Source organism: Brachyhypopomus gauderio, unplaced genomic scaffold (genome assembly GCF_052324685.1).
Source record: "Brachyhypopomus gauderio isolate BG-103 unplaced genomic scaffold, BGAUD_0.2 sc57, whole genome shotgun sequence".
NCBI lineage: Eukaryota > Metazoa > Chordata > Actinopteri > Gymnotiformes > Hypopomidae > Brachyhypopomus > Brachyhypopomus gauderio.
Genome location: NW_027506880.1, coordinates 1,117,836 through 1,138,413, shown reverse-complemented (window position 1 = coordinate 1,138,413; position 20,578 = coordinate 1,117,836). Strand labels below are relative to the sequence as shown.

Sequence of the window (20,578 nt, the reverse complement as noted above, 5' to 3'; positions counted from 1 at the left end):
AAGTTAACCGTCTTATTGGAAGAATCTGATGCTGTCATTTTACATACCTGTCTTAGGATCCACAGAGAAATACGGCTGGCCCTCCAGAATACTGTAGACTACCCGAGCACTGTTACCATATGATGGGTCATCTGCATCGCTTGCTGTCACCTGAATGACAAAAGTGCCTGGTGACACAGAATAAAAAACAGGTAAGTAAAAATGGCCTTTTAACGCTGAACTTTACACTCAATGAATAAACTCTTCCTTTTAAGAGTGCACAAAGCATGTAGTTTCTGTGGATACTGTACCAATAGGAGACATCTCAGGTACAGTTGCTAAGTACGGTCCGTCCAGGAACTTCGGCTCATTGTCATTGATGTCTTGAATCTTCACAATAAATTCGGACTCTGGCTCCAGGGGGCGGCCTGTCTCGCGGTGTCTAGCCTGGGCACGGAGCAGATACTGGGCCTTTACCTCCCGGTCCAGCCTCTGGATGGCATGGATGTCACCCGTGCTGTCATCGAGGGTAAAAGTAGTGCCCGCACCTTCCCCTGATAAAATATATTTGATGGAGCCGTCGCCTTTGTCCATGTCAGAGTGCAGCTGAAGGAGACAGTGTGGTTTTAGTTCTCCAGTACTGGTGGTGATGAATCACAAGGCTGGTAGGACATTTTAAAAGCAGATGTATTTCAGGACATTAGTTTTGGTGTCAGACACAAGAGTTAAAGCGATTGTGTAAAAATCAGGCAATATCAGGCATTATTAAGGCATAAATTCATGTAAGTTCTTTCTTTTAACCAAATAAGCTACTTATCTAACTGAAAGAACACTAGAAACCCAAACACACATTAACATTAACGACTAAATTTAAGTTCTGATTTGGACTGCTCAGGTTTTACTTAATTCACTACACACCTTTACATGCCTGATGCCAACTGGCATTCTAACGTTGGCAGCATGTTCACACAGGCTGTTATCTGGTGTGGTTAAGGTGAGATTTAATGAGACTTGGCAAGACCAAGATGCTTTTCTGGGTTTTTTTCTTTTTCCAGAGTGCCAAGGGCACTCGACTTTAACTCAGCCTAGACTCCCTGTTTTTTTGCAGCAGCATATCATACTTTTATTTGCAGTATGTCTTTGTTGTTAGTAGCTAACTATTTTAGAGAAGTTTGAGAATATTTAGTGTGGTATGTGTTTGACATGCCAGGCATGTGTAAATGTTTTTCACCTTTCTCAGATTATATGATTTAAGAGCACCAGATTTAGAAAATGTGATTATAATGGTATGTCCTAGACCTCCTTTGGATGTGTGAACAAGACAAAGCAATGCCCTCATGGCTTGCTTAGAGACCTCCTAGAAACCTTAAAATTATGTGTGTAACTCAAACATGGATTAAGTCATAACTGTTCAATACTCTAACCAAAGAGCATCACCCAGTTTTCCATATTTTTTTGCTGTACACACATTATTAAAATATTTAGAATAACTAGCTAGACCTGATTGTTCCCCCTGAGGAATTATAACATTATGCCGTAGTAATCAGTTTATTTCAATGTACGTATTAAAATAAGAATATATGGTGCATGTAAATATTCATTAAAAACTGATTGCCAAACTTGGTTGCTATGGCAGAAACACACTAGAAGCCCTGAAGAAACATGATTCCTGAAAAGGTTACTTCATTCTGATGGACTCTGGCTTTGATTCACAGTTTGAAATGACGTAGGCACCTGCTTCTAGGAATACTGAAGAGTATAACTCTCCATGATCTTACTGGGTTTCAAAAGATTTTCGCTAGCAGTCAACTTAGGGTGGCATCCAGCAGCAGTGAGTGTCTACTAAATACAAGTCAAGTTCGTGTCAGATTGATTTACAGTGCATTTTACAACATGCATCGTCACAAAACATTTTACAAATGTGTGGGTCCAGACCTCTAATCAGCCAGTGAAAACAGTGGCAAGGAAAACCTCCCTGGGCAGAATTAACAAACAACTGTAAAGTACAAAGTGGACAAATTATCTTGGCACTCCACACAGCAGCAGATAGTAGGGAACATTGGCAACAGAGGCGTCCGTCTTGGCAGTAGACAAATCAAAACAGGAAGACCACTCAAAAGACCATTCAAAACAGGAAGACCACTCAAATTCGATGCTTCGTTCAGAGATTTCTAAACATCAAATGTCATGCTGCTCATGCAGTACGGAGGCGACAGTTACTTGTTGACTGTTAATAGTTACTTGGGCTTCCTTGGACTTCCATGTAATAAAACATGGACTGTTTATTAATTGGGCCACTGGGAGAGGATGGGTGCCCTCCTGAGACTTGGTCCTTCTAGAGTTTCTTTCTTGAAGCCACAACTAAACACAAAGTCCCTTAGATCTGTTATATTCATTTCAGCAGACATATATGGGGAGGTAGTTGCTTAAATTAAATTAGCTTAACATTACCTTTGAGGAAATAAAATAATTACAGCAGTTTAATTGATATGTTAAAATGTTTTGTATTTTTTCATGTTAGTACACTACATAATACAATGCTTAAAATAATGCATAGCTAGCTAATGAATATGTATTTTTTACATGTCTTTTTTTACACTGGGCAAAATTAATTCAGCAATAAACCTTACTGAAAGTAATCATTCTTGGATGTAATACAATATATAATATATTGACTCATATAATACAGTAGATACTATGTACTATATGGGTCAATGATCACAGGCAACCAATGGTTTATTGTGGTCTTCACTGTTTAGAATTTTGGGTATATCAATAATTTAGCTAAATTCATCAATTATTTGACCATGTAAATTTTCAACGTCAATTAATCCAGTCAATATGAGAGCAATATGTGCTTGTCCCTCAGATGGGCATGGCCCATTAAGATTACCCAACACCTGAGGGTCATTTGTCTATCTATATATCTTGTCTTTGTACCAGTTGACTGTTGGTTATTTTATCCTTCATTTGGTTTTGTCACAGGATTTACGCTGGTGCACATTATTCATTAAATGCTCCTTTTTCTGTGATACTGGCATAATCGTTTCCTTTTTTTTTCCAGGGCCAGTCATGGCCTGGCGGTTAGGGAACTGGTCTTGTGACTGGAGGGTCGTGGGTTCGATACCCAAACAGGCCATGACTGAGGTGCCCTTGAGCAAGGCACCTAACCCCAACTGCTCCCCGGGCGCCGGGCTAGGGCTGCCCACCGCTCTGGGCATGTGTGATCCACAGCCCCCTAGTAATCACTAGTGTGTGTGTGTGTTCTGACTGCACAGATGGGTTAAAAGCGGAGGACAAATTTCGATTGGGGTGTAAAAATCACAATTGACAAAATATGGCACATTTCATTTCATTTTCGTTTCCTTTTTATTTGCACTATATCACCCGTCACATAATCTTTGTTTATCTGGCACCTCAAGCCAAGCTCAGATGGCTACACAACTCTGCATAACTGCATAAACGAACTGAAATATATATATATATATATATATTTTTCAGTTCGTTTAACTAAAAAGGGAGGATATATATATATTATGTTCCCAGTAAAACATCACCTGACCTATCCATGGTGCTGAACTATACAGAACTGACATTAATACAATGTTCTCTCTAAATGCTTTGCTAAGAACTCGGTGCCTGTCTGATGCATAAGGCATGTCCATCATCTTTGGTCACTGCGTTTGTTTCACTTTTCTTAAGTAGTCTTTCCTTTAATCTCTGTCCCACCTATCTGATTCCCCTGCTGCTGCACCATATTCATATTTCCCCACAGTGGTAACGTGATTCAGATTCAGAAAACGTTATTCATCCTCAAGGTGCAATTGAGGACACACAGTAGTGTAGCAGCAGTGACAGTAAGAAATATAAATAAAGTAAACATAAATTAACTAATGTGGCTACTATTATTGCATTAACATTAATATGAATAAGAGCTCATGCTGTTAATGACCATGCATATTCTGAACTGCAGAGTTTCCTCATACGAACTGGCTACTACGAATGTATAATTCTTACAGATAGCTGCACACATGAACTAGGAATATAGAATTAACCCTTAAGAAATATGAATTTACAACTAACTTACAGTTCCTGAACTTCCCAAATGCACCTGCACATTACACTTAAGGGACGATGACAACTGCGGAGGAATTCTAACAATTAAACTCAAAAACTTTGTGTTAAAACTGTAGAAATAATCTATGTATAGTGGGCTATAGCAGGTCTGCATTTCCCCAAATATTGTAATGTTAGTTCATAGGATACACAATTGCACCATTAAGTCTGCAAACAACACTTCTCATTTTCATTATTTTCATTATTCTTTAATACCCAAAGGTATTTTGCGTTGTGAGTGATCATGTTTTAGTGCTTCATGGATCTCTCTTACCTTTCCGATGTAAAGGGGTTTTTGTTCCGTGTATTCCTCAAGAACAAAAAACTGATTCCAGACCCATCCTCTCTTTGCTCTTCTCAAGGACTTTACTTTCATATCACTGGTAACTTCATTTCCAACCAATCCCTGAAACACTGTTGCTAAGGTCAAAACCATGACAACTCCAATAAAGCTCCATTTCCTCAGAAACAAGTCAGCCATAGTGGTGATGAAATCTCTTAGTCCAAACATTGAGTTCTCATGAACTTCAGCACACCTCCTTGTCTTCTGATCCAGGTGGAACTCTGTTAAAACACACAAGGACAAATAAGTGAATTATTCTTTTGAATATTGTTCTATAAGTTGTACAGAATACTGTGCTCACAACACCAACTACAATAATGAATAAGCAAAAAAGTTCAAAAATGCAGTACGTGCCTGAGATACACTAACTATACACCTAGTGTATCTAATTATTATTATGTGTCTTCTGCAAAAATAACAGACTTGTTTAAAGAAAATCAACACAAGCAGAATGGTCTGAGACAGAGGGCCCGAAACCTGCCTTCCCAGCCTCTCCAGACATTGGTTCTTCATCATCTCTCTGCTCAGCCAGATCCCTCTACCTCCCCCCCACCTCTCTCTCTCTCTGCTTGAAGCTTGATTACAGTGAAACAGCACAACAGGCGATCTCCCCTTCTCAGTTCCTCAATGCTGCGTCATACTTGCAACAACGGTGTGTGCAAAAACAGTGCAATGTTATAATCAAAACCAAGGGCCTCTCAACAAACACAGGCGCAGACACCTCTACTTAGGTGCTTGCAACAAACACCACTCAAAAAATAATACAAACAGAAATAGACACAAATGACTGGCCCATTCCTCTTGTGATGAACTTCCAGTAGCAACACAATCTAGCAAAGTTTGTGTAAAACAAAAAACAAACAAACAAAAAAATCATAAACAAAAGGACAGCAAGCTTCACCTCATAGCATTTAGGCCTTTTCTCTTCCCTTAATCACACAGACTCCATCTGTTCATTTTTTTTTATTCCCAAAGAAGGTGTCTTTTTCTCTGGAAAGAAAAGGATGCCCATGTGTGTGAGAGGGGCGGGAGACCACCAGCGGCCAGCGAGACGTCATGTAAAAACAAAAGTTCAGTGCTGAGAAAAGCTTCATTCTTCTGCGTGAAGGAGGTGGCCATTGTGGAGTCCTGCACTCCATCAGACTGTTCAACTTCACTTCATCACTACTAAAGAGCCCCGTCAGCTTGTCGAGGACAAGGGTGTGTGCTGCTTTTGTAAAGCCCAAACCGTTTTGTCCGGCTGGGGCGGGTTTTGGGGTGGGGGGGTATCCAGGTTTTTGGGCCCCCGGTTGTTTTTGTGCCGCCTTGACTCTCTTAAGCTTAAGTTTCCCATGGGCCTCTTTCACAGAACAGCACAGTCCCCGCCCTCCTGTGCGTGTCCTTTTCAGTATTTCAGCAGGCTCATTATCATTATGAAGTCAAATGAGCTTCTACTCAAAAAACCCACCCTCTACTTCACTCCCCACCCCCCATCCTTCGTGACTCCACCAGCAGGGTCAAACTTCAACCACTCCCCACCAGCACTACCTCCCTTGCATTCACCACCATTTTGTCACAGCTAATGGGCTGACATGGAGTACTATTGACCTGGCTCAACAATATGCACGTCTTTCAGGGGTTAATCTTACAGTTCATCTTTCCTATTTAAGGGTACCAATGGAACATGGGCTGAAATGACAGAGGGAAAGATTGTTGCAGGAACCACATGAGAGAGATTTGTCTGACTGAGGACAAGACAAGCCATTCTTACCACAAGATCACTGGGAATTAAAATGAAAATTAACTAGGGATGGTACATTTGTTGTGCGTGGAACAAGACAAAGTCTTGTTCTTAGAGAGCAAGAGCTGGCCTTTTGCTAGGAGGGCGGTGTGTGTAATTTCTCCTGATGTGATGTACTGTAGAGTTGAGGAAACAGAAATAACGTGCTTTCTGCACCCCTTTACCAAGCAAGTATACCTACAGATGCAGGCAGACTGTGAATGAGACTTCCTAAACAATAAATCCCTTCAAGCTACCTCCAGCAGCTGCAGCACACACACATGCCCACACACACACACACACACACACACACACACACACACACACACACACACACACACACACACACACACACACGCTGATGTTTTCTATGTCCAAACATTATTGTACTGTATCTTATAGATATATGACATGCAGAAAACTAATGCTTGTACAATTCACAGAAAAACTGAATTTCAGACTACTGATACAAACACACAGAAACAAACACACACACACACACACACACACACACACACACACACACACACACACACACACACACACACACACACACACGTGTGCACACAAAAAGCAAAAAGCAACTGTTACTGCTACACATAAACATACATTCTCTTTTTTCATGGTATAAATGTTACATGTAGTGAGTGTGTGTGTAATTGTTCCATTCAACACTGTTTTCTCACAATTCAGACGGGCAAAGCTGTGGTAGGTGCCTGAGCAGCTAACCTCTGTGTGTTGCATTCTATAGCATTATCCAGGGCTGATTTCACACAAAGCATGTCGGCATTCTCCATCCCCGGCACTCTAAATCAACCGTTTATGGAGGCCAGGAGTGATTCAGTGGTGGGGGGCGGAGTGAGTGTGGGGCCACCACACACGGGCCTGTGTCATGGCAAATTTGTTAACCTGAATTGATTTTGCATGGTTCCCAATGACCACTGCTAAAGCTCTCAATATCTTTGACCTGGAATGCATGGAGTCTCAAGGCTGGCCAGGATTTCAGAGATGAGCTTCAGTGTATAGAAAACTACCAAAATGTAGTTTGGCAAAGTAACAAGAAGGTGATTGACTACATAACCAGTCTGTCTGTTGTTCCCGGGTGTTATATTTTTAGCTGTCATTACTGGTCTGGGTCCTCATGCTTTGCCCTTTTCTTAACCTACTCTGGTTAATAATTAGCTAAAAGCCTGTCCAAAGTGAGAGCTTGTTCCTGTACACTGTTAAAGAGTCAGCCATGGTGTATACGTTGCCCATCAAATTTCACAGTCCAAAAACTCTGAATTGCATTCCCATTCCATTTAGCCATTAGCTCCCACATACTCCCGCTCCCTCTCAGCTGCCTTCCTAAGTGAAGTCGTGTGTAAACACGCACCTGCTTTGCATACACAAACATGCTGCCTTTCATTGGACACATGTGAAAGCAGTAGTAAAATCAGGGCGGTTTTCACTCTCTAGTACATATCTCGCCCCGTTCATATCACATCTAGTACGTACAAATTCCAGTACATATCACGTATAGTGCGTATCATGTCTCATACGAATCATGTCTAGTGCATATCATGTCTTATACATATCACATCTAGTGTGTATCACGTCCAGGAGTTTGCCTTGCTATATGGGAAGCTTGTCATATGGGCATTGTATTGTCATAAAACACAATGACAATGGGACACACATAAACTGGAAATTAAGTTGTATTACAGGAGAATACAACATACTTCAGGGTTGATATCATTTACTGTATTCTGTAGAAGGCCCTGTTATTTGTTGATAGAGCCCTATGAAAAGTCATCACAGTGGGTGGCTCTGTGAGTTTAAACTGGTTTTTAGAATGCAGTGTAAACTAGTCTGCTGTGAACGCCATTCACCCAGCCACTACCTTCACAGCGCTATCTCTCGCCTTTCTCCTTTTCAATTCTCCCCTTTTACATTCCCTCGTTACTCCTTCCCCATCATAAAAGGGACGTCTTGTCATTTTGCGGGGAAATGAAATCACCCATGACGAGCCTGGTGCAGGGCGCTGGCGCATGGCCGTGATGATACGCCGCACACGTGACATCTGCAAAAGTTTGTAATCTGTGGGAATACAGCGCAGTTTAATACTGCTTCTACAGGCATGCATGATTTTTATGTTACTAATCACCAAAAGTCTCAGACTGCATACTTATTTGCATGACTATGACTCTATGATGTATGGTGTTAGGGGCACAGAAGGCTTTTTGAGATTATAAACCTCTGGCACTACTGTTACCAAATGATTTAAGCAGACCACTCTGAGACAGAGAGCAGTTAACAAGTGTGATTCTGAAGTAAGATGAATAATGTATGCCATTTTGTTGGTCGTTAATCACTGCTTTTGGCACTCATAATGACTAGAATATCTCAGTACCCTGGTGAGAATTCACTTGTCAATCTCCACACTTATTTTAACCTGCCAGAGCAAGGCAGGGAACAGATTATTGCTTTATGAGAAAGGGAGAGATGGGAGGGAAGTGTGCACTCTATTTGGTGGGGTAATAAATAAATATATCAAATAAAACTACTTCTGATGCCATCTCAAGTGAAAGCAACCATGTTTAAAACTTTTGGTTTTAGCATTAAAACTCTCCAAACTCTCTGTATTCTGTATTCACAGACATGACACTCCAGGTGTCCAGGACACCACACACAGTTTGCAGGTTTCATACAGTTACCCACTAAACCATTCACAAAAACATTGGAATTTTCAAAAGTGAAGAAGAATTCTGCTCCTTACCTTGTCTTCTGTGACAACTACCTCTTCCTCGCACACGTTCCTCTCTGCCTTTCCTGATGCTGCTTCTATGTTCAGTTAAGTTCCCTTGAGGAGAGCACAAGTGTTCCTGCTCACTTCTCCACTTTTTCACTGTCACTTAACTTTCTGCTCTCACTTCAGTCTACTCTCTGAAGCCCAAATGCTTGCTCTCCTTATGTGTGAGATCCTACAGTCAGCAGTAACCAATGGGGAAGGAACTCTGGGAGCAGCGTTCAAATCAGCTTTAGCATGTTACGGCAACTGTGCACATGACAGCATGAGTGAGAGAGAGAGGGAGAGTGAAGGAGATAGAGAGAGAGGGAGAAAGAGGCGGGGTCAGAGAGAGAGGGGGAACAGAGAAAGGTTGAGAGAATAAGAGAGAGCGAGGAGGGTCAGAGAGAGAGATTGAGATTATAAGAGAGAGAGAGGAACAGAGAGATTGAGCGAATAAGAGAGGGACAGAGAGAGAGGAAAAAAAGAGGACACAGCAGATTGAAGAATGGCTGGACTCAGTGACTTGGTTGTAGAAACACTTCATCTTATGAGATTTGCAAGTGAATAAACCATTTCAAATTGTATGGTGTGTGTGCAGGTTTGTGTATGTGTCGTAGTAACGATGAGGAATGCAGGAACAGTGGGAAGAGGAGCTCAAGCAAAGCATGTGAAAAGAGGAAGAACAGACCTCTCGTGCTTTCCAAACTGAATCTTTAAAGGAACAGCATAAAACTGTGAGATAATTGAGTTTAGACCCAAATTCACTTTCTAAACGGGTTCAGGAAATGAGGTGTGTACCGCTGCGCCCAAGCACATATAGTCAATTCTTCATGAACATGGAGATCTATCCAATGTTTTTGAAAACCTGTGTTGCTTGAACTGGTGCTACATTTACACTCATGGAATTAATCTTGGAATTGACATGGTAAAGACTTCCAGATGAGTCATGTGGGCATGGGCATTGAATCTTGAAATGGATTAACTGAATTTTGAATCAGAGGTTCTTAGTGTGAGATACAGGGCAGGGCTGCAGTTTGAGGTTAACACTTGTGTCACCAGTTTCACTTCAAAAGAAGTACTTACTTATTCTCTCATTCCCTGTCTCTAGTCGATCTGTCTAGACTTAATGTCACAAAGTTTCTCTCTCTCTCTCCCCCTCTGTCTGTCTCCCTATCTCCTTCTCTCTCTCCCTCTATGTCTTCATCCTCTTTTTCTGTCCATTTCTTTCGGTCTTCCCTCATACTCCACTTTCCTCTCTGCAGCTCTTTAATCTTCCCGACAAGCTAATTTATTCCATTTCTACTGCTTCCCTAAAAATACAGACGAGATCCTGCTGTCCTACGTCAAAGCAGATGGTCAAAAGGTTTCTCTCTCCATCAGCGCTGTGCCCCCCCCAACCCCTTCCCTCTATTCAATATGTCTCCCTTCCATTTGGCCGGCCATTCTTCTCTCCTGAACTCTCTCAACCTCTTTGTCTCTTTGAGGACCTGACTGGTTAGTGTCCCAACCAATCTGTCACAGCACGCTCGACTAGACCATCAGAAAAGCCAAAGCTCTCCCTATTGTCAAAGGAAGGAGGGGAGGGGCCTTGGAGGGTCTTGTAGAGTGTTTCTGATGGCTGGCGTTTCACCACAGCTTCCTCCACAGAGTGAGGGAATCGAGGAGGCTGGAGACAAACGGTAACTTGCGGAACAAATGCGACAGGGCACTTATGGGGCCGCGGAGGCCCCTCCGAGAGCAGACGCGGTCGATGGGCGCCCAATAACATGGTCTTTGCGGAAAGGACAGGAATGCAACAAAGGACTGTGGGCTAGCGTAGAAATAGATTTGCTACAGCTGTGGCAGCTCAAAATACGATGCAGTCTGAAGGATATGGCTTTTAGCAGTACATAGCCATCCTCAGTCCACTGAATTTAAAGTGTATAGCCTGAATATTTAATTTAAAGCTCCAAACATTTGATTGTTTACCATAATGATCTTTAATATACATGCAACACCTTTTTGTTTTCTTTGAAACAGAATTATAAATTTTTTATTTTATTCTATATAAATTCAACAAGTTTTCAACTACAAAACTGTATGGCTTTGATGATTAATGTATGTTGCCTTTTCCATTGAAATGTACCACCTGTTGCACAAGAAACCATGTTTCCTCTAAAGAAAACACAAGTATTTACAAGTATTAGTAATTTTCTAAACTTAAAGAAGAATCCGAAGTCTGGAGATGAAGAAAGCGATAGCAATGGCTAAAGCAGCATTTAAGAGAACTGTAGTGCAAAGTCTTGTGGACCAGAGAAAGAGAAAGAGAATCATGAAAGCACTGGTTTAGCCTGTAGTCCTGTATGGACCTGGTCCTGTATGGTTCTGATCCTGTGTGTGTCTGGTCCTGTATAGGTCTGATCCTGTGTGGGTCTGGTCCTGTGTGGGTCTGAGATCTGGACAACATGACAAGTAGATGAAAGGTGTCTGGAAGTGTTTGAGATGTGAGCATGGCGTCAAATGGATAAGGTCAAATAGGGGGAGGATTTGGTGGCAAATGAAGACATCCTGAGGAGAGTTCACAAGGAAAGATTAATAGTAGAAGAACAAGGCAGAAGCAGAAGATGGGCACAAATTAAGGTGCATCTACTGAGAACCAGCAATGAAGGAACACTAGTACAGAGGCCAATCAACAATGTTAGATTGGTTGCAACAAGGAGATGGTACCAGGTCATGGAAGAGAAGGCTGTTGTTATTAGTGTGTGGAAAATGTGAACTCCTGGACCTGTCCTGCTAATAAAACAGAGAACATAGAATATTACATCATTTTGCCTACAGCGTTGTCATCATTTAGGCTAAAGTGTTGTCTCAGTTAAACAAATGCATGCTCTCTGCAGTCAGATGACTATCTTTACTTTCACTGCTATAAAATGGCTTGTACATCTGATGACGATCGATGTAATTCAAGAGGCAGGACTGAAATCCACAAAAGAATTCATCAGTAGATGAAGCACAGCTATTAGTGCCCATCACAAAGCCGAGGATCTAGGTAAACCCTCTGTTATTCCACACTCTGCTGTTAGCCTTCTTTCTGTCTCCTTCTTTTAGCCACGCCCACAAGGGGGTTGTGAAAGAGAGAGAGAGAGACAGAGAGAGACAGAGAGAGTGAGAGGGAGAGCGAGGAGGGAAAAGGGGTATAACAAATCCTGGGCATTGCTGGGAATAAGAAGAGGTCTCTTCCAGCATCCTGATGAAGATTAAACACAATGCATCCATAAAGCTCACTTGACTACCGAGTGCCATTTGAGTCTCTGTAGGCACTACAAGCCACTACAGTGGCAAACACAAAACAATAGTCACAGCAAAAAAAGTCACAACAATGCAGCCACAACAAAACCGTCACAACAAAAGAAAAACAGTCACAACAAAACAGCCACAACAAAATAGTCACAGTTAAGAGAGGAGATGGAAATTAAATGCCTATTTTCATGGGATTTTAGAGGGAGTTTAGGAACTAATTATACAATGATAAGATAATTAGATAATGACTGATAAGTAAATTAATGATCTGGGGTAGGTTGGAGATTTAAAAGGCAGCTTGCATTCTCTTGCATACAAATGTGAACGTTTTGTGTGTTTGTGTGTGTGCGTATGTTTGCAGAATGTTAATTTTAGATCAGTGTACCACTTGAGATGAAGCACCATATTTGTCAAACACACAAACACAATCAAATGCACAAGCAAATGAAGCACACACATATTCTTTTCTCAGAATGGACAAAACTGAAGATGCAAGCGTAATTTCAAACAATTTTTTATCAAAGTAAGGCCACTGGAAAACCTTCCAAGCAAAAAAGGATGAACTTACAGCTGGGTTTGTGGAGTGAGGTATATGATCTTACAGCTGGGTTTGTGGAGTGAGGTGTATGATCTTACAGCTGGGTTTGTGGAGTGAGGTATATGATCTTACAGCTGGGTTTGTGGAGTGAGGTGTATGGTCTTACAGCTGGGTTTGTGGAGTGAGGTGTATGATCTTACAGCTGGGTTTGTGGAATGAGGTACCAGTTTTGTAGATTCCTCTTGGTTACCATGTGGTAACATAATACACTGGATCTTGGAAACACACACACACACACACACACACACACACACACACACACACACAGACTCCCTGCACCTGCCCTGTTCCGAATCACCGGATTATTGATCTCTGGTACTATTCTTTTGGTCTCTCCTCTGTTTAAGCCCACAGATGTCTACCTGTAGAGGTGTGCATCGGTTGTCTGCACTGTGCCAAGGAGACATCCGAAATCCCGGACCTACAAAACCATGCCACAAGCGACTACTGCCATCTGGTTTTAGTTTTGCTTTGCCTTTTGTTCCTGCTTGTGTGCTAGTTGTCAGTGTGGAGAATAAAGAATCTCACCACTGGCTCGCACGTCTTACTCCTGCCCTGCCTTGGTCTCAGGCTGAAGACATTGCTTAGTGTCCTGGTTACAAATAGCAATGATAATTAAAACAACGTGTTCAACAATGTAGTCTGGATGTCATGGAAACATGTCGCATTTGTGGAAAATGAGTGGTGTCCATCACTGATGCCCAAGAAATTTATATAGGCAAAGGAATATATTATTCTTGCAGACTTTGACCTATGTGTATAACCAGTAAACGTTTATCCTCAATGTAAAATTTTACATAACACTATTATTAGTGCACCATTTATATTACTTTTAGTAATATTTGGTTCTTTATTTGTGGCACCAAAGTTGGTATTTTGGATATATATTGTAGTTCAATGATTTTAGAATGAAAACATGCTGAAGTTTACATACATACAGTTTACATATATACAGTCACTGACATAAGTTCTGTTGCTTATTCATGTTGTGGAAACAAAAGCTTATAACCTGACTTTAAATTCATCGATTGGTTTTAGAATTGACTCATATGAAAGCTGAAACCCTCCCAAATGAGATTTAATTTACAAAAATAAATTTGCTTTACTGCAGAAATAGTTATCATTTAATGAACACAGAAAGGTCAGATTTTGGCAAGACAAATGTTTTGTCGCCCACAAAAAGTAAGGTGAAAATCAAACAAATAATTCACTTCGTATACAAATATATGCTTCATAACACTGGTGAATGACATTGTGGTGCTATTAGAGCCATATTTAATATTTTGTGTGACTTCCACAAGCTCGAAGGACCGCATCCATGCGGTTCGACAATGATTCAGACAATTTATTGATGAAGTTATCAGGAATAGCCAAGAATGCAGTCTTACATGCCTCCCAGAGTTCATCAAAATTCTTTGGTTTTGTCTTCCAAGCTTCCTCTTTCATCCTACCCCAAACATGTTCAATGATGTTCATGTCTGGTGACTGGGCTGGCCAGTCCTGGAGCACCTTGATCATCTTCACCTTGAGGAACTTTGACGTAGAGATGGATGTATGAGATGGAGCATCATCCTGCTGCAAAATTTGACCCCTGTTATAATTGGGAATGTAAGATGTAGCTAATACTTGTTGATATTTTAGGCTATTGATATTGCCTTCCACCTTGCAAATGTTTTGCACATCCCCATACTGAATGTAACTCCAGACCATGAGCTTTCCACCACCAAACTTGACTGTTTTCTGGGTGAATCTTGGATCCATATGGGCTTCAGTATGTCTCCTGCAGTATTTGCGGCGGCTGTAGTGTAATTCAACTGAAGATTCATCTAAAAAAAAAATCCACCTTCTGCCACTTTTCCAGCATCCATCCGTTTAGCAGGCTGTGGGCCTTGGCAAATGCCACACGGTTTTTTACGTGCCTTTTGTTTAGTGATGGCTTCGACCATGGAGGCCATTTCGAGACAGAATCCTACAAACTGTTCTAGTTGACACAGGGACTTGAGGTGACCAGGCCTGGTGGAGCTCTGCTGCAGTGGAAGAGGGACTGGCTTTGGATTTTCTAACCAACAAAAGTTCCTCTTGAGCAGTTGTCTTGTGGGGTCTGCCGGACCTGGGCTTGTCAAAAACATCTCCAGTCTCTTCAAATCTTTTTTTAGTTCTTTGTACTTGACGCTGAGACACATTACAGGTGCTAGCCACCTCTGCAGTGGATTTGGTCTTCAGCATCTTGATAATCAAGGCTTTGGCCGCAGGATGGACTTTTGGCATGTTGTCAGAGGTCAGGTTGTAGTGCAAGTGAAGGTCTGGGGTGCTGCAGTTCTTTTTATACACACCCACTAATTAACCAATCAATTAGTGAGCACAGGCTGTAAACTAGGATTGGGTGCATTATATGACAAGGTGACAAAACTTTTGTCTTGCCAAAATCTGACCTTTCTGTGTTCATTAAATGATAAATATTTTTGCAGTAAAGCAAATTTATTTTCGTAAATAAATCTCATTTGGGAAGGTTTCAGCTTTCATATGAGTAATTTCTAAAACCAATCGATGAATTTAAAGTCAGGTTATAAGCTTTTGTTTCCACAACATTGATAAGCGACAGAACTTATGTCAGGGACTGTATTGCACAGTCTGCATAGAAATCTCCTTTCATATATCAAGGGATCATGAGGTATTGGACAGTTTTTGTTGGGTTTTGTGTTTCTTTGACCAGCCTTTGCATCATCACAGCATTGAGAGGCAGTGAGAAGTGAGGAGATGGCTTTAGTCATGCTGTCTGCAGTTCGTGTGCACAGCCCAACACAGACTCTGTAGATATGGAACTTTAAATATGTCAGTTAAATATGTCAGTTCTACTACATTTTTAGTAAGAAATCCACGTAAGTCTTTGTACATGGGCCTCATGTACAAAGACTAAAAAATGGCGTACGTACAAATCCAGAAAATGGCATACGCATAAAAAAAATCCAGATGTATCAAACCGTGCGTACGCTGGAATCCAAGCACATTTCTTTTGTACATCCCAATCAACGTGGAATTGAGCGCACACAGTGACACGCCCCTTATAAATATGCAAATAAATTTAAATTTGACCTGTACTGGAGAAGTTTCCTCTCTGATCTATCGCAAAGCGCACAAGGTCTGAGTGGGACAGCGTGTGTGAAGCTTTAAATATTGTGAGGTCAGAACAATGCACACTGGCAGAATAATATAATGCACCTAAAAATATCAGTAATGCGCTCACTAGCATCAGCGACTCAATAAAAGAATTGGTTAAAATTTGAATGCTGTCTGTTACCTTTTTATATTTTAGCTATGATTTGTTGCCTTGCTTGTATGGCACCTGGGTTAGGCTGCGCAGGACCCCACATGCCCTCACAATATGACACCCAATCGCCCTCTCCACGACTGACCGGGTGCGAGAATGGAGAGAATTGTATCTTTGCTCCCGGTCAGTCTGTGGATTAGGGTCATCAGCAGAGCCGGAGTGGCTAATCGGGAGATTCGGAAGGATTCCCGATGGGCCGGCTCATGTCAATCTCTAGTTTGGGCCGATTGGGAGGAAAAAATAATTTTGGGCTGGAATTGGCCATGAAACTCCCGGGCTGAAAAAAAGGGGCTCACTCCGGCCCCGGTCATCAGCCACGTCTTGAGCGCGTAGCCACTGTTTCCCAAGTAATGTAACAATTACCCATGTTTTAAATTAATTATTCTAAGCTGGAAATGTCAAATGCTTTTATTTAAATGCTTAAAATTTGTTGCTTACCAAGAAGCCACCCGTCACACACTCTGCTTGCTTGCAATCGTATCACAACCATGCTGTTTGTAAGGATGTACGAATCATTGGGTTGATCCAGGCCAACGTGCCACATTAGTAAGGGACATTTTTGCATCACAGATTATTTGCACGTTTATGGAATTAAAGTGCTTTCTATTCACATAAGCAAATTCCTCCTCAGATGGTGCCTTTACAGAAATGTGTGTGCAGTCGATCGCTCCAATTATATTAGGGAAACCGGTTATCGCTGCAAACTGCGCTTTAATGGTGGTCAACCGCATCATATGGTAGGGTGACCAAACGTCCATATTTCCTGGGACATGTCCGTATTTCACGCCCGGGACAGGACGTGAAATACGGACATGTCCCGGGAAATATGGACATTTGGTCACCCTATCATATGGGAACTTTATATATGTAGCTGACATGCAGATGATCCCATCCAAAACAGCTGGCATGGCCCAGCTCAAAGATGACTGGGATATCCCCCGACCGGTCTGCCAGTTCTCTTTGAAATGAGCCAGTCGCCAGGAAACCGAGCATTGTCAGCTCCTCGCGTTTCTCTCTCCAAAACTGGACCCAACTCAGCACAAGAGGGCAGCTCTTGGAAATCTGAAACGGTTTATAAGCCAGCCATCATCATGGGCCAAAAATCATAATGGTCACGGAAAACGCGCTCTTGGCTAATTCGGCCATTAATAATATCTTCCAGTAATGCCAACACTGCCATCTCCCAAGAACTCCAGCGCAACATTTAATGCGTGTTTATATAATCTAGGCTAAGTGGAAACACGTTGAATGATTATTTCAGTAAAGCAATGACATTGTCTGATTAATTTACTTTATTTTACCTAATAAGGACTTACTACAATGTGTGTGTGAAGGTTATCTGAATAGTAATTGTAATTTCAATGCATCACCTCTAAGTGTCGCTAATTCACGAAAACACATTATAAACATGCGTACGCCTGAGGTAAAGGTGTCGTGGGTGTACGCACTTTCTCACGTTCAAATCAAATTTATTTCATCTGACCGTTTGAGTGAAACATAGTATACGCAATGTTTTTGTGTGTACGCACCATTCGTACATGAGACCCCTGGTCTTGTGACCAGAGGGCTGTGGGTTTGATTCCCAAATGCTACCTGGGTGCCAGGGATAGGGCTGCCCACTGCTCTGGGCATGTGTGCATTCACAGCCCACTAGTGATCACTAGTGGGAGTGTTTTCACTGTACAGGAGGACAATTTCTGATTGGGTGTAAATCACAATTGGCAACTTAACTTAGAGAATGAAAGGGATTTCTATTGGTATGTTTAAGACTAAAATAGTTTGGGAACCTCCCCAAGCAGTAAAGAAAAAGCCAAAGGTTCAAAGCTGTCTACCTTCATCACTTTGGCTGACAGAACAGGTGCAGATGAGCTCACAGCCTGAAAGAACCACTGTGAAACAAAGATGCAAAAGCTTCCAGCAACGATCGGGTATGAAGATACATTTTACCACATATTTCTCCAGCAGGTTTAATTTCACCCACCAGAAAATGAAGCATCGCATATCAGTGGAGAGCAGTTGATGGACTCTCAGGAAAGTTCTCCAACAGTGCTTCCAACATAAGTAGCCATTGCTGTGGCTCGGAAAAGCCAGACATCCAAATGATACAAAAGTTTCTGATGGATGACAGTACCAATTAGACCTCAATGGAAGAAGAGAAACCCTTGAAATTTCCCCAAGGAACAAGTTTGACTCAGCTGAGCTACTACACAGAATAGTTCAGCTGCTGAATGAGAAGATTACACAAGATTAATATCCAGTAAAATAAGCAGATTAAAGTGCTTTTTGATCATGCAGGACAAAAGACAATGCATGTTCTACTGACTGGAAATATATTGAAGGGCTTACATACACAGCCCTATGTAAGAGAAGAAAAACTATTAACTAACACAAATGTGTGGTTTAAATGTATAGCAGCAGAAATGACAGGTGTGCTTACAGACATGACATTAGAGAAACTGAAATTATACATAATAATGTGGGTGTCATTTTTTTAAATTACTTAAATGGCAAATTAAATATCTCAAGATCCATTTCTTTGTGAGTTAGGTTTACCATCTATTAAAGTGGAATAAGAAGAATAATAAAATTGTGCACAATTATGACAGATATTTTAACAAATGTTCAATGCTGGCCTGAAAAAATCTGAAATACTAAAAAAAAGGTTTCATCTTTATGAAAGACCTTACATTATAAAATGGGACACTGCTCGGATAATCCCTCTCTCTTTTTGGTCTATTTGCATATCTATCAACCTCCCCTACCTAAGATAAATGTGAAAAGCCAAGCCATGAGTGACACAGTGGTATAAAAAAAATGAAATCCTCTTGCCACACGAAAATGCACCCTATGGCTTGACTGAAATCTAAGACACGCCATTTGCCATCTGTGACTGCACCTCCAGGGGGGATTGCAGTTGGCTGGATTGCTGGGGGAAAGGATTTGGTCAGTGGGAATCTCTCTGACTCCACCACTGTGAATCTTCGATCCCATTTGCACCATAAATTACCACGATTTGTATCTAGATGTCAATATCTGGATAACGAAGAGACTGGTTTCACTGGCATTTGTGTCTTCAGATCTCGCCCCTTGTGGACAGGGTCCAAATATGTGGCAGCACAGAATGTCAGCCAGATGTGTTCACCCAGACAACAAAACGAACCAAAGCTAAATAATCACATAGCAGGAGCAGGTGCAGCGTCACCCAATAGACAATTATTATTACTTCCTCTGCTAAAGGAGAGGTTGTCTTCAGCAATTCTAATAATTATTGCAAAGCAACAGAAACGTTTTTGCTCTCGTTGTGATGGGAGTTAACAAACACACCAGTTAAAGGAACATGATTCACTCTTTGGAGTACTCTGGGAATTGTCTGTAGTGCGAACATGCTGTGTGAATTGTGTGTATATCTGCCTAAATTGGAGTTAGAAAAAGGAGTCGATCCAATCGACATTCCGATTACGAGGTTAGTCTCTTACACTGTCCAGTACTTTGCAATTGTTTGAGATCCAGATACATATAACTTTATATTGAAAGGTATAAATAGGGCCATACCAAATACAGTGGCTGAGTACAGTGGGTGAGTATGGTAGGTGAACCTACACTGGGTAAGTAGAGTGGGTGAGTATGGTGAGTACAGAGGTTTAATACAGTGGGTGAAGCTACAGTTGGTGAAGCTACAGTGAGTGAAACTATTGTCTATATATATGCCTCCATCTGTTCTGCACATCATATCGTTTTTGACACGATCTGGCCATTATACAAGTTTTACCTGTAGGAATGATGCTGTTCTATTTTATTTTGTTGGTTTCCCTGATCATGAAATTTACTTCATCTTTGCTGATAACAGATGGATATTAAGAATATTGTAATTCATGAATTGTCAAAGTCTGTTTGAACGGAAGCATGTGGAATTGTGCATCTCTAAAATAAAAAGTGCAGTATTTATAAGAGGATCATCATCTCTTCCTACCACATATTTTTCCCTGTGCTGTCTGCATTTGCCTGTAGGCACGTGTGTGTGTGTGTGTGTGTGTGTGTGTGTGTGTGTGTGTGTGTGTGTGTGTGCAAACTTGTCAGTGTGTATAAAAGGGAGGAATACAGTACTGTCTGACTCCATTACTCTTCAATAGCTATGCTTAGTGTGGCGAACCTTCACAACGTATCGCACCACCTGCTGCATCCGCACACAGCTGCTGGAGTGATGTGTGCGTGTGCTCATGCATAACTGTCCCTGCCTATTTAGGTTAATGCTTCCCACAGACTGTGTAGCTGCTTGAAGACGCTGCCTGCTCATGAAGAAACAGTTTGCACTCACGTTAGGTCCTGAAGCTGAGGGGACAAGCGGGACGCAGCGGGACGCAGCGACAGAATGAGCAGGGTACACCTTCAGAGGTCCTGGCAGAGCT

At 41.5% G+C, this 20,578-nt stretch overlaps 1 protein-coding gene across 2 annotated transcripts in view; it reads right to left on the bottom strand.

Moving 5' to 3' along the window:
• LOC143488942 (cadherin-20-like) overlaps positions 1 to 20,578 on the bottom strand; it is a 58,584-nt gene that overhangs the window by 5,615 nt on the left and 32,391 nt on the right. The window contains exons 1-4 of one of the 2 annotated variants that reach the window (XM_076987946.1): positions 8,956 to 9,227; positions 4,370 to 4,659; positions 291 to 585; positions 48 to 167 (exon numbers count right to left, since the gene is read on the bottom strand). In XM_076987946.1, coding sequence (XP_076844061.1) covers positions 48 to 167; positions 291 to 585; positions 4,370 to 4,606 — 652 coding nt within the window. In that variant the 5' untranslated portion in view covers positions 4,607 to 4,659; positions 8,956 to 9,227. Of the gene's footprint in view, positions 1 to 47; positions 168 to 290; positions 586 to 4,369; positions 4,660 to 8,955; positions 9,228 to 20,578 lie in introns of those variants that run through there. The other variant, XM_076987947.1, reaches the window with a different exon arrangement.